Source organism: Cherax quadricarinatus, chromosome 84 (assembly GCF_038502225.1).
Source record: "Cherax quadricarinatus isolate ZL_2023a chromosome 84, ASM3850222v1, whole genome shotgun sequence".
In the NCBI taxonomy this organism is placed as follows: domain Eukaryota; kingdom Metazoa; phylum Arthropoda; class Malacostraca; order Decapoda; family Parastacidae; genus Cherax; species Cherax quadricarinatus.
This window is the reverse complement of record NC_091375.1, coordinates 13,672,795-13,697,918: the sequence shown is the minus strand read 5'-3', so window position 1 is coordinate 13,697,918 and position 25,124 is coordinate 13,672,795. Positions and strand designations below refer to the sequence as shown.

The 25,124-nt window shown below is 36.9% G+C and overlaps 1 protein-coding gene across 6 annotated transcripts in view; it reads right to left on the bottom strand.

The window, feature by feature from the left end:
• Positions 1–24,880, bottom strand: part of LOC128704317 (CDAN1-interacting nuclease 1) — a 30,509-nt gene extending 5,629 nt beyond the window's left edge. The window contains exons 1-10 of one of the 6 annotated variants that reach the window (XM_053799473.2): positions 24,711–24,858; positions 20,315–20,429; positions 18,427–18,537; positions 17,150–17,286; positions 15,129–15,208; positions 11,536–11,585; positions 9,737–9,870; positions 5,371–5,476; positions 3,219–3,352; positions 1,480–3,014 (exon numbers count right to left, since the gene is read on the bottom strand). In XM_053799473.2, coding sequence (XP_053655448.1) covers positions 3,220–3,352; positions 5,371–5,476; positions 9,737–9,870; positions 11,536–11,585; positions 15,129–15,208; positions 17,150–17,286; positions 18,427–18,537; positions 20,315–20,429; positions 24,711–24,786 — 942 coding nt within the window. In that variant the 5' untranslated portion in view covers positions 24,787–24,858 and the 3' untranslated portion in view covers positions 1,480–3,014; position 3,219. Of the gene's footprint in view, positions 1–1,479; positions 3,015–3,218; positions 3,353–5,370; positions 5,477–9,736; positions 9,871–11,535; positions 11,586–15,128; positions 15,209–17,149; positions 17,287–18,426; positions 18,538–20,314; positions 20,430–23,021; positions 23,090–23,322 lie in introns of those variants that run through there. The other 5 variants (XM_053799475.2, XM_053799474.2, XM_053799476.2 and 2 more) reach the window with 5 other exon arrangements.
• Positions 24,881–25,124: the final 244 nt, after the last annotated feature.

Genomic DNA, 25,124 nt, shown 5'->3' with positions numbered 1-25,124 from the left:
TCCTGTGCTGAATTCACCTATTGTTCAGTTGAGTATTTGTTGAGATAAGTGGTTAGATTCCTGACAGTTTCTTCTCTGTACACCTTAGTGGAAATTCCACATATTTCATAAACTCCAGCATCCACTGTCTGCTCATCAATAGATAGAGGTTGCAACAGCTACTTTATTGTCAATTTGACTCAACACTTTTGTGATATTTCAGGCAACCTTACTTCTAGGGAAGACTAAATAACTATTTAGCTATCACTACATGATTTTTGGGGGGGCTGTCTACAATTTACAATAAAATATGAAGGGTATCTTACAAATGGCTTAGAAAACCAACAGGTAGATGACACTTGAAAGAATAAAGACATTTAAGTCTCATCTACCTGTTGGTTTTCTAAGCCATTTGTAAGATACCCTTCATATTTTATTCTAAATTGTAGACAGCCCCCCAAAAAATCATGTAGTGATAGCTAAATAGTTGTAATAAAGTTGGTAGAATTACTGACAATATGTAAAGTAAAAGGACACAAGTGCAACTAATGTGACATTTATTGTGGCAACGTTTCGCTCTCGCTTGATAAAGCTCCTGGAGAGCGAAACGTTGCCACAATAAATGTCACATTAGTTGCACTTGTGTCCTTTTACTTTACAGCTAAATAGTTATTTAGTCTTCCCTAGAAGTAAGGTTGCCTGAAATATCACAAAAGTGTTGAGTCAAATTGACAATAAAGTAGCTGTTGCAACCTCTATCTATTCATGAGCAGACAGTGGATGCTGGAGTTTATGAAATATGTGGAATTTCCACTAAGGTGTACAGAGAAGAAACTGTCAGGAATCTAACCACTTATCTCAACAAACTGAACAATAGGTGAATTCAGCACAGGAACTCTCACAATCACTTCATTTTCTAATACAATAATAGTCATAAAAGATGATGAATATATAATATGAAACCATGCTTATCATAATGACAAAATCAAGGAAGCTTTCAATTAACCAAACCCTTAATAGTAAGAGTTGGTTAAAACATATGGTGAACCACACATCACTCAACAAACTAATGATGCCACTACAACTCAAGATTTACCCAACATGGATCAGTAGGGCATATGAAGTGCACCTCAATATTAAATTCTTATGGTTACACTTTTCTTATTGTGGTACTATACCTCCAGGCAATATCTATCAATTTCAAATAGCTTGTGGCCTAGGTAAAATATTTTAAGGTTTCAAATGTTTGTCTTTATCAACTACAGGCAAAATGAAAATTATTCATTTGTTTTTAAAAGAGAGAAGCTTACGACGACGTTTCAGTCCGACTTGGACCATTGACAAAGTCACACTAAGAGGTGGAGCAGGATGGCTATATATAGGCAGGAAGAGGTGGAGGTAGTAGTAGTACAAGAATTGTATATAATACCGACAAGATGAAATTAAGACAAATGCACAACACCCGGGCATCCCCATCGTAGACGTTTCGCCATCCAGCCAGCCACTGGATGGCGAAACGTCCACGGTATTGTGCCTTTTTGTTATTCATTTGTTTTTCCTTGCTTAGGAGATAAAACCAAGGGTCTTTTGGTTGCAAAACGAACACTAACCAAGTCACTTAAATAATATTAACATTTGTATGAAAAAGGTGCATTATTCACATGTTAATGCTTGAACTGTGAATAAGATCAATCAATAGTCAGGTTAATTCTTGGGACAATTCATAGGGAAATGAGCTAACTAATTGTTAGGTTATTAGAATGTTCAGGATGTGAATATTGAAATTCTTCTGTGCTTGGCTTTTAATATGAATGACTTCCTATACAAAAAGTTTTGCACAAGCAAGTATTAGTCTTGTTCACACAGACACTGCAGCCTCTTCTTTGATTGATAATATACTATGTGCTATGAAGTTTTAGCACACTGAAGGTACTTAAAACATGAAGTGTTAACCAGTCAAGTCGAAACAAACCTGCTGCAAAAAAATACAGGGTACATATCTTGCTTCCATAAATGTCACACCTTTAGGCATATAAACAATATAATGTGGCCTTTCATGATTTTATTAATTCAGGTTTAAAATGTATTTACTTCTTCACTTTATATTTAACAAGATCTGCAAGATTTAATTTGTACTTGAATTTAAGCTAATAAAGTTAAACATCTTTATTGATTTATTTACTTTTCCAAAAACAATTGACTATATTAATTCTAAGGTGCCTCTTGTATTCCAACAATCTAGCACCTGTAAACCACACACCTTGAGAGATAATGCCTTCCCCGATCACATTATTATTCCTACTCCTTGGTAACCCATAAAAGTAAACTTGATTAAATTACTACCATACATGTCAGTAAATATATTTTAAAATTATCAAAGAAAAACTTTTTTTTTTTTTTTCTGCCTTGGTGGGAGATAGCCAGTGCTTTAGAAATAATGTCAAGTGTGTCACCAACTTAAAAAGAGGCTTAATCATATAGTTCAAATTTTATATTGATTTTACACTCTTACTGCCTCCTAATCTAATATAGTGTCTTATGTTACTTCTCTAGTAATTATTACAACCCACCCTTTGAAAGGAAATGCACTGATATCGGTGTTGGCTTAGGAATCTGAGCCCCTCTCCTTGGATCAATTATACCTCCACCACTGTATTACCCTCACTGGTTTAGTGTTTCCCTATGAATATAATACAATTACAGCCTTGTAATAGGGAAGTTTCTGTCAATGTGCCAAATTAAAAAAGAGAATATATGCATCAGTCTTGATAAGACACTCGACACTTTGGATGGACTAAATTATGAGGAAGAGGTAAACCTCACTTTCGTCTGCACAGTAAATAAAAAAAAATAATATTTAGGAAACAAATTAACACTAGCAATGTTTCTACATCCTGACACCTACATGGAACTTCTCCAGACCAGATTCAAATTAGTCCTGTAATTCAACTTTAAATGTTTTATGCAGATGTGTCTGTGTGAATCACTCACTCGATTCCATTATATGAAAATGAGTATTTTGTTTCCACAGGATGCTGTAAGAATGAACAGAATATTTAGAATAGCAGAAATATTATTACACACTCAATACAATTGCACTATCATTTATCTTTAATAACCTATTATTTAACACAATACGAAATCACATCAGACTGAATTATACGATGCTACAGTTATGGCACATGTAGGTTATGTGCTAATGCCATCTATTATAAATAGCCACATAAGTCTTGACTTACTTTAAGCTATTGATAGAGGGTCCATGAAAACTATGTTGGAAGGGAAAGAATCTCGCAGCATGATTCCCTTGTCTCTATATTCATCTAACTCCTCAATGAATCCAAACCAGTAGATCACTAAGCCAGGACCAAACCTTGAATGAAATGTCTAATGTAAATCTCTTTACCTAATTACTGTACATTAATAAAAATATATTTACAAGATTTTTTATTAATTCCTCATAACCATATCTGTAAATGGTTTTAGTACTGAATTAAGATACATAATACATTGTTAAGATTTTGCTAATTATATATAATTAGTAAAGTATTACAGAATTTGAAGGAAATGACTGAATGTTTATTGTATAGACAGTTATATTTTCATAAACAATGACTTTCCCAGGGTAAGAAAATTATTTTTAATTATACACAGGACAATACTTGCATTATGAGTTTGAAACAACAGTGTCCAGAAGTACATGCAAAAAAGTGCCCTTTCTTAAACTAAGTTAAAAAGTTATTCAATTACCATAGTATCTTTCATAACAAATATTGATAAAGAGATATTATACAGCAAAAGGAACCTCTGTTAATACAACGTTTCACTTGCGTGAAGCTTTATCAGGTACATAAACCTTTGTGTACGTGAAAAGTCGTACTTACACAAGTCTTCTTTGCTGTACGCCTTTTTTACCACTTACCTGCTACAAGGTACAAATATTATATTTTTCTGTACCAGGGACAGTGAGAAACAAACTTAATTTCTGAAGTTTCTGACACTTAATATAGTATAGTAATACAGTCAACCTTCGATTTAACGAAGTAAAAGGGAGGAGTGGGTGGCCAGTAATGGTGACTGGTGGACAGAGATGAGATTGTTTTGAGATGAACGGAATAATTCTGGACAATTTTGTAAACAATGGATTTTGTCGACTGTGTCCAAATCAGCTGACCCAGCGAATTTTGTTCCGTCTTTCTGAACCCTGTTAAATAAAATTTACTGCCTTCTCATTCAAAATTATATTTAACCCTTTGACTGTCACAACCCCAAATCCTGAGGTGTCTCCTGGTGTCGCAAAATAAACCATACCACGGGCGGGATTTGAACCCGCGGTCATAGTCTCAAAACTCCAGACCGTTGCAATTGTGTCATTACGATTTCGTGAGTCATGTCGCAAAATATTTGAAAAAAAAAAAAATTTCTTATGAAATGATAGAATCTTTTCCTGATGGTAATGACACCAAAAGTACAAAATTTGATGGAAAACTTACGGAATTACGCTCTCGCGAAGTTAGCGACATCGGTGATTTCGCCCACTTTGAGCCCTATTTTCGGCTAATTCCATTGTTCCAGTCGACCAAACTCATAGGTATTTCTTTAGAACTCTATTCGTTCTATCGACTGTGTACAAGAAACTACCCAATAAATTGGTCAGAAATTTGCAATTTGGTCAATTTTATGCAAAGTACAAAATATGACAATTTCAAAATAGGGTCCAGAATGAACAATGGAGACATTCCTGGCTCTAAAATAACATTTTCCTTGTTCATCAGTTACGTCTCCAGGCTCCTCTGATATTACTCTTGCTTTCCATTTTGAATTTTTATTCAAACAAAAACTAGAAGATTTACTGTTATGCAGACTACTGCAATATTGTAATAATTGTATAAATAATTTCATGACTGCATATCACAATGGCTAGTTGGACATTTATTGGACAATGACATCATTTGTTTACTCTTGAACTATAGCAAAAATCAAACATTTCCCCTACTTTGAGCTCCATAAAAACCATACGAAAATACACCTCAGAATCGGCGTTTTAATCCAAAAACACGGTCAGAGTTTTTTTTTCTCATTATGCATTGCTTGCTACAGGAATGTTTTTTATATTGACCACACAGACCCATTCTCTCACATGTGGGCCTACCGGCTTTCTGCCGCTAGAATTTTTGAGTATACATAAGTCAAACACATTGGCTCGTAAGATGTATATATACAACCGAAACAACCAAAGAGTTAAAGTGAAAACACTAAAGAGATACAGCACTACTGTATATCTCTCATGAATGTACATAAATAAGCCTTTTAACTTGAAACTGATTATTTATCTGAGATATCTTTCTTAATGTGTCACTACCAAGATAAAAAAAAAAAAAAGACATATACCTGTTCCAGTAACTCCAGAACTGGTCCTTCAGGTATGTACGGTGACTCTCCTCATCGCCAAAAGATGCCTTACTCTCTATCCAGTTCACAACTTTCCCATCAACAGCTGGTGTAAAGGAAGAATCAATTATATACTGCTACATTAAAAATATATTTTTCAGGAAGCACCAAAATTTTCTATCATCATTAACCTTTCAGTTTCATAAATTTTTTAAAAAATAACAATTTTATCATCCGAAATAGCAGAGGTAATGACAACAAAAGTAAAAAATTTGATGACAAATGTTTGGAATTATGCAGGTGCGAAACTGGAGATTGGAGAGCACTTAAATGACTGAGATTTCGGTCTGTTTTAGGCCGATTGCACTTGGTTATTTTTCTAATATCCTTCCCTTTATTGACTGAGCACAAGAAACTGTTATTCCACTCTCAGAATTACTTTATAAAATGCCCAGAATTAAATAATTTGGCCAATTTTACACAAAATTCAACAAATTCCAATTTAAAAACTGAATCCAAAATAAACAGTCAGCACTCCAGTGGCTAAAACAACCTTCCCTCTGTTTACTGATCACATTCCCAGGCCTTTCCTATATAACACTTGCCCTCAATTTTGAATCCATTATCACAAAAAATGAAGTTTTTACCCAGGTTTAAGTTATCCAAATAACTGAAGCAGACCTGGTAAAAAACCACTAAACAGGCTGAGGGGGGTCACAGGTTGGAGTTCCCTATCCATCCTCAGGAAAACTGCAAAAAATTGAACCACCTTTCTTTCAACTTACCAGCCATATCCCACTGAGGTGGGGTGGCCCAAAAGAAAAAAAAATAGTTTCTTCTTTTAAATTTAGTAATATATACAGGAGAAGGGGTTACTAGCCCCTTGCTCCCGGCATTTTAGTCACCTCTTACGACACGCATGGCTTACGGAGGAAGAATTCTGTTCCACTTCCCCATGGAGAAAAAAATTTAACATTTCCACTAAACTGAGGCCTATCTCAGGGAACTTCTGGTTTGAAACTGATCAAAATCATATCCATTTCACTGGTATGTCTTTCAGTCTATTAAATGGCACCAAGAAACAGAAAATGCCTCAAAGTTCCTACTTTAACCCAAACAATGTCTGAGCTCACTATTCCCATCATGCACTGTATGGGAGTAGGATTTTTTTTTAATTCATTTTCTCATGTTAAGGCTAAAATTTTCTGATCCCAGCATATCTGAGGGTGCTATGATTAAGACACAGCTCTTTGTAACATTGGCCTTAATTACATGAATCAATATGAAAGTGAATGAGTTAAAAGTCAGTTTTTATATGACAAAGAGGACACAGACCCATACAGGGATTCTATAATAAGTATGCTATACTATTTCACATCTACTGGTCAAAAGTTAAGGAACTTGATCCAAGCAAACTCAAACAGGAAATTACAAACACAAAGACTGTCCCATGGCCTGGTAGCAACACACTGAGTGTCTGTGTTTCAATGCTCCAGCAAGGGTAGAAACAAAGGGCATGCTTCTTTACACCTACTGTCTCTGTTCACCTAGCAGTAAGTAGGTACCTTGGTGTTAGTCATCCTGGGGAACAAGATTTAAGGATTCCAATGGTGCAAGGATTTTCCTGAACAAAATCTTAAGCCAAAATATATTTTAACCCTTTGAGGGTTTCGGACGTACAATTACGGCTTATGACCCAGGGTTTTTGACGTACTAGTATGCCTAAATTCTAGCGCCCTCAAATCTAGTGGGAGAAAGCTGGTAGGCCTCCATATGAAAGAATGGGTCTATGTGGTCAGTGTGCATGGTATAAAAAAAATCCTGCAGCACACAGTGCATAATGAGAAAAAAAAAACTGACCGTTTTTTTGGAATAAAACAGCGACTTTGCACTGTATTTTCGTATGGTATTTATTGTTGTATTCTAGTTTTCTTGGTCTCATTTTATAGAATGGAAGGCATATCATAGAAATTGAGATGATTTTGACTGGTTTTACAATGAAAAGTACCTTGAAATTGAGCTCAAAGTAGCAGAAATGTTCGATTTTTACCAAAGTTCAAAAGTAAACAAATCATGCCAAGCGTCCAATACACGTCAACTGGTGAGTCTAATATTCTTTTGCAAGTGCGCCAATATGATTCATACCATTTTTTACACTAATGCAGTACTCTGCATAACAGTAAATCTTCTATTTTTTGTGAGAATAAAAATTCAAAGTGGAAAGCAAAAGAATGTAAGAGGGGCCTTGAGACGTGACTAATGAACAGAGGAAATGTCATTTTAGTGCCAGGAATGTATTTCTTGTTTGTTCTGGACCCTATTCGGAAATTGGCATCTTTTGAAATTTGTGTGAAATTGGCAAAATTGCTAAATTCTGACCACTGTACTGAATAGTTGAAATTGGTGAATGGGTGGTTTCTTGCACTCATTCAATAGAAAAAATGGAGTTCTAGCGAAATATTCATGTTTTTTGTCGACTAGTACAGTGGAACTGGCCGAAAATGGGGCTCAAATTGGGCAAAATTGCCAATCCGTAAACATCGCCAAGACCGCTAACTTCACGAGAGCATAATTCCGTAAGTTTTCCATCAAATTTCATATTTTTGGTGTTATTATGATCGGGAAAAGATTCTCTATCTTTTCATAAGAATTTTTTTTTTTTTTTTTAAATTTGGCCGACCCTGAGAAAGAGTCTCGGAGAGGGTCTGTCGGCCCTCAAAGGGTTAATGATGATTAAAAATTTAATAATAACCTATTTGCCAAGTATGGCAGGAGCAAGGGGCTAGTAACCCCTTCTCCTGTATAAATTACTAAATTTAAAAAGAGAAACTTTCGTTATTCTTTTTGGGCCACCCTGCCTCGGTGGGATACGGCTGGTTTGTTGAAAGAAGAAAGAAAGATTTGCCAAGTCACATATTTTTGTGTCTAGGTTAGTAGAACAGTAATAAATGAATGTTTGATACCCACTCTAGTAGACTTTCCACAATTCACAAATTGGAAATGTAACTAGATGACATTTCAGTCCATATGGCCCAACATCATGACCAGACTGGATTATGTCCAGGACAGATTTAAATACTGCCTAGTGTTATGCACAATTTTATGAGTCAGTTGTGAATTGTTCCAGCCATGCTATCTGAATTCTAAGTGTTCTAGTGGTCATGCTGAGGACAAGAATCCCACTGCTTGTGAATGGTACTGTTCATTTTCTCTGAAACCATTTATTCCTAAACCTATACAATATATCATATACATTTTGAAGTCAAAATAGATACAAAGCATTTTTCATTATACTGTATTTAAGTGAGACCCTTTGTCATTTATTATCTTTCCCTAGATATAAAGAAATTTATGAATAATAATACACTGCCATACAAACAAGCTACTGTTGCCATGTGCTTTATCAATCATAATCTTGATTAAAAATAAAATTATTAAAACACATTAATCACCTTTACAGTGCCTATATAGAATATATGACTATACAGTAGGACCTCCATATCTGCGAGGGATATGTTTCAAAGACCTGCTGTAGATACCGAAACCGCATTTAGTAGCAAACCCTATACTATATATAAGCCCTATACATACCTATTAAAAAGCTAAATTAATAACTTATGCACAATAAGTGGAGAATTATCACTTTTTCACTGATGGGAAGCACTTCACAGCTTCTCTTAGGCTTTGAAGAACTCCCAGCTTATCTACTTTTGTGCTTTGGGACCATTATTATGTAAAATTAAGAGGTATTTTTGGGCCACAGTAAACTGTGGATAATTGAAACTGCGGATACTGAATCTGTGGATACAGGGGTTCTACTGTACTTCATATACTTCTCCATGCATGTCATAAGAGGCAACTAAAATGCTGGGAGCAAGGGGTTAGTAACCTCTTCTCCTGTATAAATTAAATTTAAAAAGAAAAACTTTCATTTTTCTTTTTAGGTCAACCTGCCTAGGTGGGATATGGCTGGCTTGTTCAAGCAAAAAAAATACATCATTGACAGGACTGCCACATCCACGGTCCAGTTTCAGTTATCCACAGTGTACCCTGGCCTGAAAATAACCCTTAATTTTATTTAATAATAACATCAAAGTGCAAAGTTGTGATGGTGACAGTTCTTCAAAGCCTAAGACAAGTTGTGAAGCACTTCCCTTCAGTGAGAAAGTGCTAATTCTTGACTTATTATGCGTAATTTATCAATTAAACTTTATATGTATGTAAACAAAAAATTACTTAAATGCATGGTTCGTTACTATCTGCAGTTTTGGGTATCAGAGATAGGTCTTCGATATGGGGGTCCTACTGTATTGGTAATTATCATTAACCTGACACTACATGTGGAAAAAAAACACCCATTACTTACCAATAGGAATGTCCAATTTGATGTCTGGTGTCTTGTCGTACCCTCTTAACCGAAGGTCATCCTCATTCTGGTAGCTAATGTTTAGCTTTTCGAGCTCTCGGCGCAAAAAGAACTCGTATTCATAACCTATGGAACTACGGAGCAAGGAATACCAAAATTCAAATATGAGATAGAAAAGTACACACAAGCATTGTTAAGCAGTGAGCCACATTAAATTCTGCATACAAAACATAGCTTGACTTTAAAAAAAATTAAAAAATTTCTAGTGAAAAGCTGAATCCACCAGGATATTAAATAGTAGTTATATCAATATTTTACATCACAAAACAAAGAACAACTGCAAATAGCACAAATAAAAGTTTTGGTAAAGGTTATGAAAATGAATCAGTTTGGTGCAATGAATAATGATAAGGCACTAGAACAGTGTATAAGAATATATTATCTGTGAATCCCCACACTGAGCCAAGGATACTCTATAAAAATTAAGTATCTTCTCTGATACACTGCATAAGAGAGAGTTACACCTGGCATAGTTACATTCTTTTGACAAATTTTAATCCCAAGCCACTTCATGTACTCAAATACAAGACTAATAAACACTGGTTAGTAACAGACATCAGGATTATAAAGCAACAGTTGACATAAGTTGTATATACATGTACTACTACAGCACTTCTTCCCTGGGTATATCCATACTTCAATTCTTCCCTCACAATTCAACAGGTTTATGTAACATGAGCTTTCTTACAGTACTGTATATAATACTAAACTATTATTCTTTTCTTTCATTCAACACACCGGCTGTATCCCACCGAGGCGGGGTGGCCCAAAAGGAAAAACGAAAGTTTCTCCTTTTACATTTAGTAATACATACAGGAGAAGAGGTTACTAGCCCCTTGCTAAACTATTATTATTATTATTAATTATTACTAGCAACTACATACAAGAGGGTCCTGCTTTACCGCATTTTGCTAAAACAGCGGTTTTCAATTATACCCATTCTTCAATTATTCAGACTTCCCATTATAAATATATTCACCACTCGCTATAAGCTAAGCACGAAAATATTTTAAGGTAAGTAATATGTGTACTGAATATGCATTTTTTAGGCCTAGCTCCACTGCTCACTTACTATACGATAGTGTAAATATGTTATCAGGCTTCTATATGCATTTGAAAGTGAAAAAAGACTGATTCCTTTTAAAGAGGTAGCCCAGAACCTAACCTGCAGTATAAGTGGGGCCCTCCTGTATCCTGAATTAAATGCAGCCTCTCCTCATTTAGCAATGTACTCGTTTACCGACGACTCGGACTTATGATGGGCTCTGATCAGTATGCATACCTAAATAATGTACTTGTATATTAGATCTGATTTCCTCTATTCTGTTTATTACAATATACAGTACACTACTGTATAAACATTTAAAAATATACTGTACTAAAAATATTATAAATGGTGCAAGGGTAACAATAAAGCAATATCAAAGATGGCTGACATAAATCCACTACCATTATTGTATGCTCTTCGTTTATCGACGTGGTATTCGGAATGGAACTCCATCGTTAAGTGAGGAGAGGCTGTATAACTGATGCTAGTGTTTAAGTATGCAAGGAAGAGCAACAATCTACATTAGGCACACAAAATAAAGGAATACACTGGGTAGTACATACCAAGCAATTAAAATATCATGGAAACAACATCAACATCAATGTTAAAAATATATGACTGTAGGTAAAAAAATAGTGATTTAGTACAGTCATGATAAGAAAAAAAAAAAGTAGATTCATAGAGTACTCACTGTTTTATGCTGTCAGCAAAAGGTCCATAAACTTCATCCTCCAACAAACACTAGCAAAAAATGAGAAAAATGTTCTCATATTTTCATAGTCAGATTATTATTATTGTTATGTTATTAGGGGAAGCGCAAAACCCCACATGGGTTATCATTATTTTGTGCCTGGAAGAATGGAAGACATTCAGATCTGAACCAAGGATGAGAAGAACAGGACTCACGAAATCGTAATGACACAATTGCAAACAAACCATACCACGGGCGGGATTTGAACCCACGGTCAGAGAGTCTCAAAACTCCAGACCGTCGCGTTAGCCACTGGGCCAGCTAACTTCAATAAGATTCGTCCAACTAGGTGTATTTCTACACCATAGGAAGGTTAGCATATGCACCACTGTGTCCACAAATGCATTTGTGGACACAGTGGTGCCTATGCTAACCTTCCTATAGTGTAGAAATATACCTAGTTGGACGAATCTTATTGAAGCTAGCTGGCCCAGTGGCTAACGCGACGGTCTGGAGTTTTGAGACTCTCTGACCGCGGGTTCAAATCCTGCCCGTGGTATGGTTTATGAGAAGAACAGATCCAATAACTAAGATCAAAAGACCCCTTCCCTTTGCTTGAAGGGTTCATAATGAACTGATTCCTTGCATCAGTTAAGATTAACTTTTTTTTATTATCAAATGTAATAAAGAAATGAACAAATATTGTCACACTGGTTAAGAAAATGCACTGAAAAAGCTAAAAGTGGACCATTTCAGGCCAGAGTCCTTATCAAAACTATAATGGCCTTCAGAAAAAGTCATATACAGTATACAGAAATTTTATACGTTTGTATTTCTTCAGAATCAGAAAGAAGTAAAAGTCTGAAAATTTCTTTAAAAAATACAGTGCATGAATTTCAATGCTAAATCAATTTCAATACAAGGTTAGTGCAAAGAATTTTCTTTAAGGCTGGTCAATGTGAGGAAAGGGAAACAATTAGGTTTGATCCAAGGAAACTCCCTTGAGGAGTTTACTGTCTGTAAAAGTGTCTCGACCTCACATATTTAGTAACAAAGTACAACAGGAGAGAGAAATTCTCAAGCATCACTTATGATTCAGATATAATCCAGAACTCATCTCACCAATGCACTCACATCACAATGCACTCATCTCACCAATGCACTCTCTAATCTCTGTCACTTTTAGAGTTTATCACATTGGAAATGTGCTGCATGTTCCCCTTACTTTGCAAACAACATTTACAATAGTCAAGTTCAGCCCCAAGCAATTCTTTATATCGCAACACACATTGAGCAATGTTCTTGTGGGTAATTTTCAAAAATGTTATAAATATAGAGTTTATATCTTTATAAACACTTGCAACAGCTGTATGTTGTGATATGAATAATTACATTTTTCTCAGAAATTACTGCAAACATGAGCCCATGTACTGTCATTTCTTTCTTTCTTTCTTTCGACAAACCGGCCGTATCCCACCGAGGTGGGGTGGCCCTAGAGGAAAAACGAAAGTTTCTCCTTTTACATTTAGTAATATATACAGGAGAAGAGGTTACTAGCCCCTTGCTCCCGGCATTTTAGTTGCCTCTTACAACACGCACGGCTAACGGAGGAAGAATTCTGTTCCACTTCCCCATGGAGGTAAGAGGAAATAAACAAGAATAAGAACTAGAAAGAAAATAGAAGAAAACCCAGCGGGGTGTGTATATATGTGCTTGTACATGTATGTGTAGTGTGACCTAAGTGTAAGTAGAAGTAGCAAGACATACCTGAAATCTTGCATGTTTATGAGACAGAAAAAAGGACACCAGCAATCCCACCATCACGTAAAACAATTACAGGCTTTCGTTTCACACTCATTTGGCAGGACGGTAGTACCTCCCTGGGTGGTTGCTGTCTACCAACCTTCTACCTACAACTGTCATTTCACAGTATCATAATTACAGTGGACCCCCAAGTTTCATGATTAATCCGTTCCAGAGAGTCTGCCGACTGGCGAAATTCACGATTGGCGAATCTATTTTCCCCATAAGAAATAATGGAAACCCAATTAATCCGTTTCAGACAGCCAAAAGTATTAACAAAAAATAATTTTTTTAAAGATTAAATATAGATTTACATACAAAAAACAATGGCAAATAAATATAAAGCACTAATAAAATGGATAAATGAACATTTAACATCACACTTAACCTTTATTGATTCTTGTTGGTGTAGGAGGTAGGTAGGAGGCAAGAGGAAGGCGAGTTTATTATGCTTCAATATGACACTATCATCATCTCTACGGCTTATTTATCTATCACAATTCATCTAATATGACATTATAAATAATATTAATAACATAGAAACATGATATATACTCTAGAATGAATAAAATATGTCATAATATATGAGAGGAGTAAATGGTGTAAGTGTTGTTGCTGGGTTTAAGGGCCGCCACTGAGAGAATCCGTGTTGGTGGCGGTGGAGGCTTCTGCCACCACCACCATCACACTTAAACAATGTATGTAATTTATAAATAAGAAATATTTACATTTTAATTTATAAATAAGAAATATTTACATTTTAATTTATAAATAAGTTTATTCAGGTATACACAAATACAGTTACATACATAGATTATCATACATAGCAGTATATGTGTAAAGTACCCAGGATAACCCAAAAAATTCAAGTGACATATTTCCATTGGTGTCCTTTTATAGTTACACTTATATTTACTTTTATACTTACACTTTTATATTTACACTTACCTTGGAGGAGATGTTAGTCTAATTAGTTAGTTTGATGAAGGAGATGTTGGCAGAGGTTTAGGGTGGTGGAAGATAGCAGGGCGGTGTATGTTCAGCGGTCCTATACACATCCAACAACATTGGAGAGTTACTCTCATGTTGTTTTTCTATCGCTTACTCGCTTAACTTACTTGCTACACTGTTAATTCTACACTTTATCGCTGGCTGGAGCTATAGCCTTTATTGATACCTGCTGCTTTAGTATCGTACATATTGTTGAATTACTGAATCACTGCAGAAGGCACATTCTCCCCTTTCTCTTCCTCCTCTACTTTAGTACTTTGCTATGAGTTTTTTCTTGAATTCTATCGTGTTTCTCACCTTCTTTACCAAAGGACTGCACTAGGAGCTTTCTTTGGGTCCATGGTGGCTTATTTAGCAGTTGCAAGCACAAAAAACAATGAATTATTATGAAATGTGTTGTATGAACCCGTGGGGTGATGGTCACATGCTGGTAAACAATGGCACACTGAGTGTGAATAGTGCTGGGAGACTGGCTTTGTGTGAGCGCTGATGGGCAGACGTGTACCAGAAGGTCGTCGAACCACGAAGTTAAATTTTGCCGAAAAAACTTGCCGAAAGTCGGATTTCACGAAAGTCGCGGCCGCCGAACAGCGGGGATCCACTGTATATCCAAAAGTCTTAAGTTAAAAGGTGGAAATAAAGTAGATGGACAAACAAAGCTTCTATTGCTGTATCAATTACCAGCACTTTACAGATATATAAAACCAAAGCTTTTCAAGTTTAATATAACACTATGATTTGCATCACTATTGCTGAAAAGACACATTTTAAACACTTACCAGATATACTTCAATGCTAAGGTCTCTGTCCTCTATCATCGTTGTATCTCGCAGTAGGCGGTTAACTTGCGACTTGCTCACTGAAAATGAAATTTTTAAAATTAGCAACAAATGATAAATCTCTGAAAATATATTTTTTGGCCTAATATAATCATAAATAAGTTAATGTGTAAGATACATGTGCAACAGTTGGGTATCTTTATTGATGAATAGGATACATGTGCAACAGTTGGGTATCTTTATTGATGAATAAGATACATGTGCAACAGTTGGGTATCTTTATTGATGAATAGGATACATGTGCAACAGTTGGGTATCTTTATTGATGAATAAGATAACATGTGCAACAGTTGGGTATATTTATTGATGAGTAAGATACACATGCAACAGTTGGATAACTTTATATATGAATAAGACACATGTGCAACAGTTAGGTATCTTTAGTGATGAATAAGACACACATGCAACAGTTGGGTATGTTCACTGATGAGTAAGACACACGTACAACAGTTGGGTAACTTTATTGATGAATAAGACACGTGCTATAGTTGGGTATCTTTAGTGATGAATAAGACACATGTGCTACAGTTGGGTATCTTTAGTGATGAATAAGACACATGTGCTACAGTTGGGTATCTTTAGTGATGAATAAGACACATGTGCTACAGTTGGGTATCTTTAGTGATGAATAAGACATGTGATGAATGGTTTTGAAAACCGACAAGTTGAAGAATTGAGACACTTATGCAACACATGGGAATCTTTATTGAAGAAACGTTTCGCCACACAGTGGCTTCATCAGTCCAATACAAAGTAGAAATGGGTAAGGAGAGGAGGAGTTCGAGGTAATCAGTCCCTCAACCTGGAATCGATATGTTCAGTCCATCACTCTTGCAGGAAGTGCAGCGTAGGGCCAGAGAGGTGGCTTATATACTGCAGTCAGATGAGTTGAAGCAGGAGGAGGCGGGATCACAGTGGGACCTGCCACTTGTGTAAGTAGGTCATCGTCTAAAGGTTGGGCAAGCGTTGAAGTCTTTGTACCAAGATCCCATGATGTTGCAGTGTCTGACAGATGTGATGAATGGTTTTGAAAACCGACAAGTTGAAGAATTGGTACAAAGACTTCAACGCTTGCCCAACCTTTGGACGACGACCTACTTACACTAGTGGCAGGTCCCACTGTGATCCTGCCTCCTCCTGCTTCAACTCATCTGAGTGCAGTATATAAGCCACCTCTCTGGCCCTATGCTGCACTTCCTACAAGAGATGGACTGAACACATCGATTCCAGGTTGAGGGACTGATTACCTCAAACTTCTACTCTCCTTACCCATTTCTATTTTGTATTGGACTGATGAAGCCACTGTGTGGCAAAACATTTCTTCAATAAAGATTCCCATGTGTTGCATAAGTGTCTCAATTCTTCAATAAGACACATGTGCAACAGTTGGGTATCTTTACTGATGAATAAGATAACATGTGCAACAGTTGGGTATCTTTACTGATGAATAAGACACATGTGCAACAGTTGGGTATCTTTACTGATGAATAAGATAACATGTGCAACAGTTGGGTATCTTTACTGATGAATAAGACACATGTGCAACAGTTGGGTATCTTTACTGATGAATAAGACTTGTGCAACAGTTGGGTATCTTTACTGATGAATAAGATAACATGTGCAACAGTTGGGTATCTTTACTGATGAATAAGATAACATATGCAACAGTTGGGTATCTTTACTGATGAATAAGACACATGTGCAACAGTTGGGTATCTTTACTGATGAATAAGATAACATGTGCAACAGTTGGGTATTTTTACTGATGAATAAGATAACATGTGCAACAGTTGGGTATCTTTACTGATGAATAAGACACATGTGCAACAGTTGGGTATCTTTATATTTATCACATACGCACATGTGTCTTACTTATCAACTTGTTTGTATTTTTTTACAACTTTCAACAAATAAATTAGACCAGTTTGTACCCATCAAAGATGTTAAGGAGGGTAACTTACCTATAATGTGAGGGCAGTTGGCAATGAGGTACTGCTCTAGGATCAGTTTGGCCAACATAGCAGGTGAGTAGTCCATTGCTAGAGCCATCTTCACCAGGATACCAGGGGGATCTCTTGACTCTACGCATGATAAGTAACTGAAAAGTCATTATCCAAAATACTGAGGATGTCATATAAAACTGGCTCAGGCTTTAGAAAAATCACATTGTAAATTTTGTTACTATGAGATAAATAGAAGCTACATTATTATTTTCCAATAAAATCTATAGGATTTATGTTGTACTAAAAAATAAAAAGAGCACTCTCCTATTATTTGACTTCTTTAGTATTAAGATTTTTTTATCATAACTAAGATTTAGACAGGAGTAAGTAGAGACAAATGGTTTTTGGGATCTGACGAGCTGTTGGAGTGTGAGCAGGGTAATATTTTGTGAAGGGATTCAGGGAAACTGGTTAGCCAGAGTTGAGTCCTGGAGGTGGAAAGTACAATGCCTGCACTTTAAAGGAGGGGTTTGGGATACTGGCTGTTTGGAGTGATATTTAAACTGTCATATCTGGGCACCTCTTCAAAGACTGATTATGTGTGAATGAAGTTGAAAGTGTTGAATAAAGGTGAAAGTGTTTCATTCTTACCATACCACGAGCGGGGATAGAACCTGCAATCATTCTTTTTTTGGGTCACCCTGCTTCGGTGGGAGATAGCCAATGCGTTGAAAAAAAAAAAATTTACCACACTGGTCATCTCCCACCAAGGTGAAGTAGCCCAAAAGAGGAAACATATTTATTGACCTTCATAAAAGTTGCCCTGTTCACACTCCAACAGGAGGTCAGGTCTTATGAATTGCTTACTCCCACTCTCATATAATATGCTCATACAAACCTATTGAATGTTCAAGCTCCTAGAACCCATACACTCGTTTACCCTCTCCCTGCAATCCTCCCTGGGACAACCCTTATCCCTCCTTCCCTCTATCCCAGATTTATATTCTGCAGTCATCCTATTCTGCTCTATCCTCTCTAAATGCTCAAACCACTTCAAGAACTCATCTTTCAATTTCTACACTCCAAACCCTCTGCATAATATTCACACTACCTGGAGTATACCTAGAGGGTGTTCCAGGAGTCAATGCCCCCATGGCCCAGTCCATGACCAGGCCTACACATCAATGAATAAAGTTTTTCAAAAAGATCTGTTTTAGGGTAGCTCTGCTTGTTTGACCAAATATACATATATAAGAACAATATTTAAGTGTTAAAATGGCAAGAAGCAGACTTACTTGCTATATATTTCGCTGGCTTTATCTTGGGCATGAATACGATGAAAGTTCTTTTTCACCTTTTTTTGCATCTCCTGAGCCCAAATGCTGTTTAATGTTGTCCTCTCAATTCTGTAAAAAAAGTAAGTAAATACAGATATATGTTTAATAATAGAAAAAATATGCAACAAGGAACCAGTCATTACAAAAAATACAGAACATGTAAAAGGTATAACTTAGTAGTACATATACCACAGTAAGATATAGAAAATATTAATTGAAGGCATTTAGTACATACATATGCATTTAAAACTAAATGTAAAACAAATAAATATAATGTGTAATATGACACAAACAAATAAATATGATGTATAAACAATCTTAGGTGGCTTGTAGCCTAGTTGGCAAAGTTCTCGCTACACACGCTGAGGATTCGGGTTTGATTCCCGGCAAAGGTGGGCATGTTTCCTTACACCTGTTGACCCTGTTCACCCAACAGTAAAATGGGTACCTGGGTCTTAGTCAACTGGTGTGGGTTGCAATTGGGACAAAAATTGACCTAATCTGCCTGAAATGCTCTGCATAACAAGGGGATGTCTATATAGTAGTACAGTATGTCACTGATGTCAGCTAGACTTGTATACCTTGTGCATGTACACTTACGACCGAGTTCGGTTCCGAGAAACCGGTCGTAAGTCGAACTTTACTACTGAATATCAACAAAACATTTTTGTAATGACTTTATTTTATTGTTTTATTTTGGTATTTCATGTTTTACTTTACTTTTTATGTTGTTAGTACTGTATTTTATACTGTAAGGTTTAGGATAAACACTGTGTACAACACAAATACAGTGGACCCCGCTTAACGATCACCTCCCAATGCGACCAATTATGTAAGTGTATTTATGTAAGTGCGTTTGTATGTGTATGTTTGGGGGTCTGAAATGGACTAATCTACTTCACAATATTCCTTATGGGAACAAATTCGGTCAGTACTGGCACCTGAACATACTTCTGGAATGAAAAAATATCGTTAACCGGGGGTCCACTGTAGTTTATTTCCCAGAAATTTGGCATAAAAAACATGGTCGTAAGTCGAGTGGTCGTAAGTCGAGCAGGTCGTAAGTCGGATGGTAGGTGTACTTGTAGTAGAAATATATTGTTTAAATAAATATGATGTATCATGTGAATTTCAAGTACAGTGAATAGCTACAAATTCTCTACACCAAAGATGATTAAATTAACTTTTTCTGAAGTGCTTCTCAAGGTCTGTAACATATGACATAGTCAGAGATTTTGCTACAGATTCACTATTTCTCTGTTCATCCTCCTAACAAAAAATTAGTTTCACAAATTTGATTTGCAATGTACATTTCGTAGGGTAGGGTAACCCAAAAAAAGAAGAAATGCTTTCATCATCATCATTCATAAGAATGGAGGAATACTGCAGAAGGCCTACTGGCCCATACAAGGCAAGTCCTTATCAAAACCACCCCTACCCAAAGCTATCTAAGACTCTACTCCAGTACCCAATGACACCAATCAAACCCAGCCGTTCCAACTCCATCACTGTCTTGCCAGAGGCATGCCTACACTACAGTTAAAAAAAAATAACTGCAACCTATCTCCACCCCTCCTTCAGAGTGCAGGCACTGTACTGTACTTCCCACCTCCAAGACTCAAGTCCAGTTAACTGGTTTCCCTGAATCCCTTCACAAATATTACTTTGCTCACACTCCAACAGTACGTCAAGTCATAAAATCCATTTGCCTCCACTCACTCCTATCTAATATGCTCACACATGCTTGCTGGAAGCCCAAGCTCCTTGCACACAAATACACAAGATATATCACCTGTAAAGGAAACTCAACTTGCATGATGTGTCAACCACCAGTAACAATACTCACCCCTCAAACTTATTAACAAGAGTTGCTACTATGTTTCCTGCAGGCTTAGAATTGATGACTTGTATAACTTCCTCGTACTGTTGAAGCTTCATTATGCTGACCGGATTTAAACTCTCTGAAAAAAAAATAAAGTTTCTTCATAAAACAAACTGCAATTAGTTTCCTGATATAATACACAGTACCATAATTTTTTTAATCGCATCTGCCATTTTTCCAACAGTGACCCAAAGAGGAAACAAAGTTGCAAATATTCATTCAATGGCTGTCCTGCCAGAAGTGTGTGGACATATCACAATTCAGGTGATGTACACGACATGTGTATTTTGAAGAAACTCTAAATATGAAAAGGAGGATGCAATCAATAATTACGTTTTATATTTCTGCAAAATCAAGGAATTTTTTTATGACAAAATTATATCAATTTAAAAAAAAAAATTGTACAATTATAGTAAATAAAATGTGAGTACAGAAAAGAGTAAAATGATGAGAGTAACAAAAATGTAGGCAATGAGAAATCGCAAATCAGTTTCGAGGGAGTATGGATGAGGTGAATGTACAGTATTCAGATATTTGTGACTAGACCTGTCGATTGATGGGTCTATGAAAGGTGGAGGTGAACTACAGAAGAGACGAGGAAAAAAGGTACATGGTAAGATAAATCATCTTTCGAAAGAATGTTTATCCATGGAGAAAAAATGAGAAATGTATCTGAGTATATCATACAGTGGACCCCCGGTTAACGATATTTTTTCACTCCAGAAGTATGTTCAGGTGTCAGTACTGACCGAATTTGTTCCCATAAGAAATATTGTGAAGTAGATTAGTCCATTTCAGACCCCCAAACATACACATACAAATGCACTTACATAAATACACTTACATAATTGGTCGCATTCGGAGGTAATCGTTATGCGGGGGTCCACTGTAATCTACACTTGGAAAATCTTGGAAGGAATGGTCCCAAATCTGCACAGAAAAATCACTCCCTACGAAAGTAAAAGACTGGGCAGGCGATGCAAAATGCCCCCAATAAAAAGTAGGGGCGCCATTGGTACACTAAGGGAAAACACCATAAGTGTCCAGGGCCCAAAACTGTTCAACAGCCTCCCATCAAGCATTAGGGGAATTGCCAATAAACCCCTGGCTGCCTTCAAGAGAGAGCTGGACAGATACCTAAAGTCAGTGCCGGATCAGCCGGGCTGTGGCTCGTACGTTGGACTGCGTGCGGCCAGCAGTAACAGCCTAGTTGATCAGGCCCTGATCCATCGGGAGGCCTGGTCATGGACCGGGCCGCGGGGGCGTTGATCCCCGGAATAACCTCCAGGTAACCTCCAGGTATCTGAGTAATTTTCACAAATTTTATTTGGATAATTAAGCCAGAGAATTAGTAACCTAGGATAACCCAATAATTAGTATTATTATATATTGAAGAAGTATTAACCCCATAAGGGTCAAATAGTGCCTGGGAAATGAGCCACTATATCTGGCTTATTTGCATTGGGGCCCTTTGAGCCCCTTCCCCAGAATAAGTACTATGTATAATATTTATGTGGAAGCATTATTATTACTGTATATATGGGGAGGTGACCCATAGGGGTCATATAGCACCTGGGAAATTGGAGGTAATCAGGTTTGATTAAAGGAAATGAAGACTAGCTTTGATTCCCTGGAATAAGAACCCTTGAATGGCCTCAAAGCAACTCCCTGCAAGGAATACCTGGAGGGTGCTCCGGGGGTCAATGCTCCTGCAGCTCAGTCCATGACTACCAGGAATCGCGGTGGATCAGGGCATGATCAACCAGGTGTCGTAATGACAAGTCCAATCCTTTGGAACAAGAGCCCATCATGGGCATCAAGCACCTTCCTTAGTATAATAAAAGCAATCTTTATTTCTACAAATACATGATACAACTTATACTGACCTAAACTAATATCAATGACATACTCCCTAGAAAGCCCCCTGGTTATGCAGAACATTTCAGGGCAAATTAGGTTAATTTTGTAACCAGGATGCGACCCACACCCAGGTATCTATTTACTGCTAGGTGAACAGGGACAGCAGATATCTTAAGGAAACACAGCCAATGTTTCCACCACATACCGAGAATCGAACCATGGACTTCAGTGTATGAGCTGAGTACACTACCAACCAAGTACAATTTTAAAATATTTTTGGATGATAACAGTCTTACTTAGTAACATATGTGTAAATTTTCTAAGATAACACAAAGAAAATGAAACAAAGCGTCTTACTCCTATTGGGGTCCTCAAAATTCTTTATTTTCAGAAGCCTATTAGATGCATGATTATTTATAATGAGATAGAATAAATCAAATGCATAAAAATAAATTACAATAAGGATAGATACAATATGAATAACATACAGTGAATAAATCAAATACATGAGCATTAAAAAGAAGAAATCAACTAAATGTAAGTTACATAAATATCAACTATACAAAAAATAACATTCCTCTATTTCTGTGGTCTACACCCTTAAGGGGTCTATTAAGGGGGTCTATACCCTATAATGCAGGTGTGAAGTTCGTAGAGCATGACCCTCCTGAGCCCTGGGTGTCCCTTGGCCTGGTTGGCAATGTTCTCGCTTCACACACTGAGTGTCTGTGGTTCAATTCCCGGCACAGGTTGAAAAATTGGGTGTGTTCCTTACACCTGTTGTCTGTTCACTTAGCAAGCAAATAGGTACCTGGATGTTAGTCGATTGGTGTGAGTTGCATCCTGGAGGACAAGATTGAAGGACCCCAATGGAAATAAGACAGACAGTCCTTGATGACGCACTGATTTTCATGTGAAACGTACAAAAAAAAAACAAAGTAATATTTCCAATAAGAAATACTGTAAATACAATTAATCCGTTCCAGACACCCAAAAATATTAACAAAAAATACATTTTTTAAACTAACTATAGTTTTACATACCGAAAACGAGAAATAAATATAAAGCACTAATGAAATAGATAAATAAACATTTAAATTACCATTACATACCTTTATTGAAGACTGCTGTTGGCGTACGGAAGAAGGCGAGGAGGGGAGAGAGAGGAGAGCTTATTGTTTGGAAGGGATATCCCCTTCCATTAGGACTTTAGATATCAAAGTCCTATCCGAGGTTACTTTCCTTCTTTGTCTTTTACTAGCACTGGACCTCCGTTGCACTAAAAATTTTTCCCAAGTCCTCTCTTCCTCGCGTATCTTTAAGATATGCCTAAGATGGTCCATAGGATTGTCAGTGAACATGTCGCAGATACGACTTGTATCAGCTTGGTCAGGGTGATATTTTTTCACGAAAGTTTGCAACTCATTCCACACTGCAAACATGTCCTTTATCGCTGAAGAAGGCAACTTCCTCCCTCTCTCTTCCTCCTCCTCTGGAGTAAGTTCTTCAGTTGTGGTTCGTAGCCGTTCCAGATGATCTTCCTTGGTTAACTCTTCCTTGTGCTCCTCCACCAACTCTTCCACATCCTGGCCACTCATCTCCAACCCCATGGACATCCCCAAAGACACAATAGACTCCACAATAGACATAGGGTCATCAGCGTCGGCCTCAAGCCCTTCAAAACCCTCGTCGAGGACACATTCTGGCCACAATTTTCTCCAAGCATTGTTCATCGTCCTGGAAGTCACTCCCTGCCAAGCCTTATCTATAAGACCTATGCAATTGAAGATAGTGAAGTGATCCCTCCAGAACTCTCTCAGGGTCATCTGAGTGTCAAAGGTCACATCAAAGCACCTCTGAAACATTGCTTTGGTGTAGAGTTTTCTAAAGTTAGAAATAATCTGCTGGTCCATAGGCTGGAGGAGACGAGTGGTGTTAGGAGGCAAGAATTTCAATTTAATAAAACTATACTCCTCCACAATTCGTTCTTCCAAGCCTGGATAACGACCAGGAGTAATGTCCGTTATCAGGAGGCACTTCAGTGGCAATCTCTTCTCCAGGAGGTATTTTTTCACAGTGGGAGCAAACACTGCATAGAACCAATCAAGGAAAATCAGATCCGTGAGTCTTGCCTTAGTCTCAGGCTTCCACGTCATTTTCAAAAGCGTGTTGACAACATTATGTTTCTTGAAGAATCTGGGATATTCAGTGTGATATACCACTAAAGGATTTATTTTAAAATCTCCACTAGCATTACCACACAACAAAAGAGTAAGCCTATCCTTCATAGGCCTATGTCCTGGCAGTGCCTCTTCCTCCTGCGTAATGTAGGTCCTCTTTGGCATTTTCTTCCAATAAAGACCAGTTTCGCCACAATTAAACACTTGATGGGGTTGCAATTCTTCAGTATCTATATACTCCTTAAAAGCCTCTACATAACCTCCAGCCACATGTTGCTCATCACTTGCAGCCTCATTATGCCTTACAACACTATATATACCATTACACTTCTTAAATCCGTTGACTAAGCCTCTCCTGGCAGTAAATTCACTAACATCAGCACTAGTTCCAGGCATTTTCTTGAGATCCCCGTCTGGCCTTGTCACAAATTTTCTCCTCCACAACAATGTCTTCCACCAACTGTGTCTCCTTCACCCACAACAATTCAAATTCAAATTCAAAATTCAAAAGTTTATTCTCTATAAGGATTACAATGCTGAGTTTATAGAATTTGGTTATTGTGTGGTTTACATGTAGTAAAATAATAATTACAGAGTGTATCACTAGAACACCTAGAATGGCTAGGCATTTCGGGCAGACTTAGGCAGATTTATTCAAATCAAAGTTTATCCTCTGTAAAGATTACTATGTGAGGTTTATATATTATAAAATATTGGTTAAAATGTTATCTATT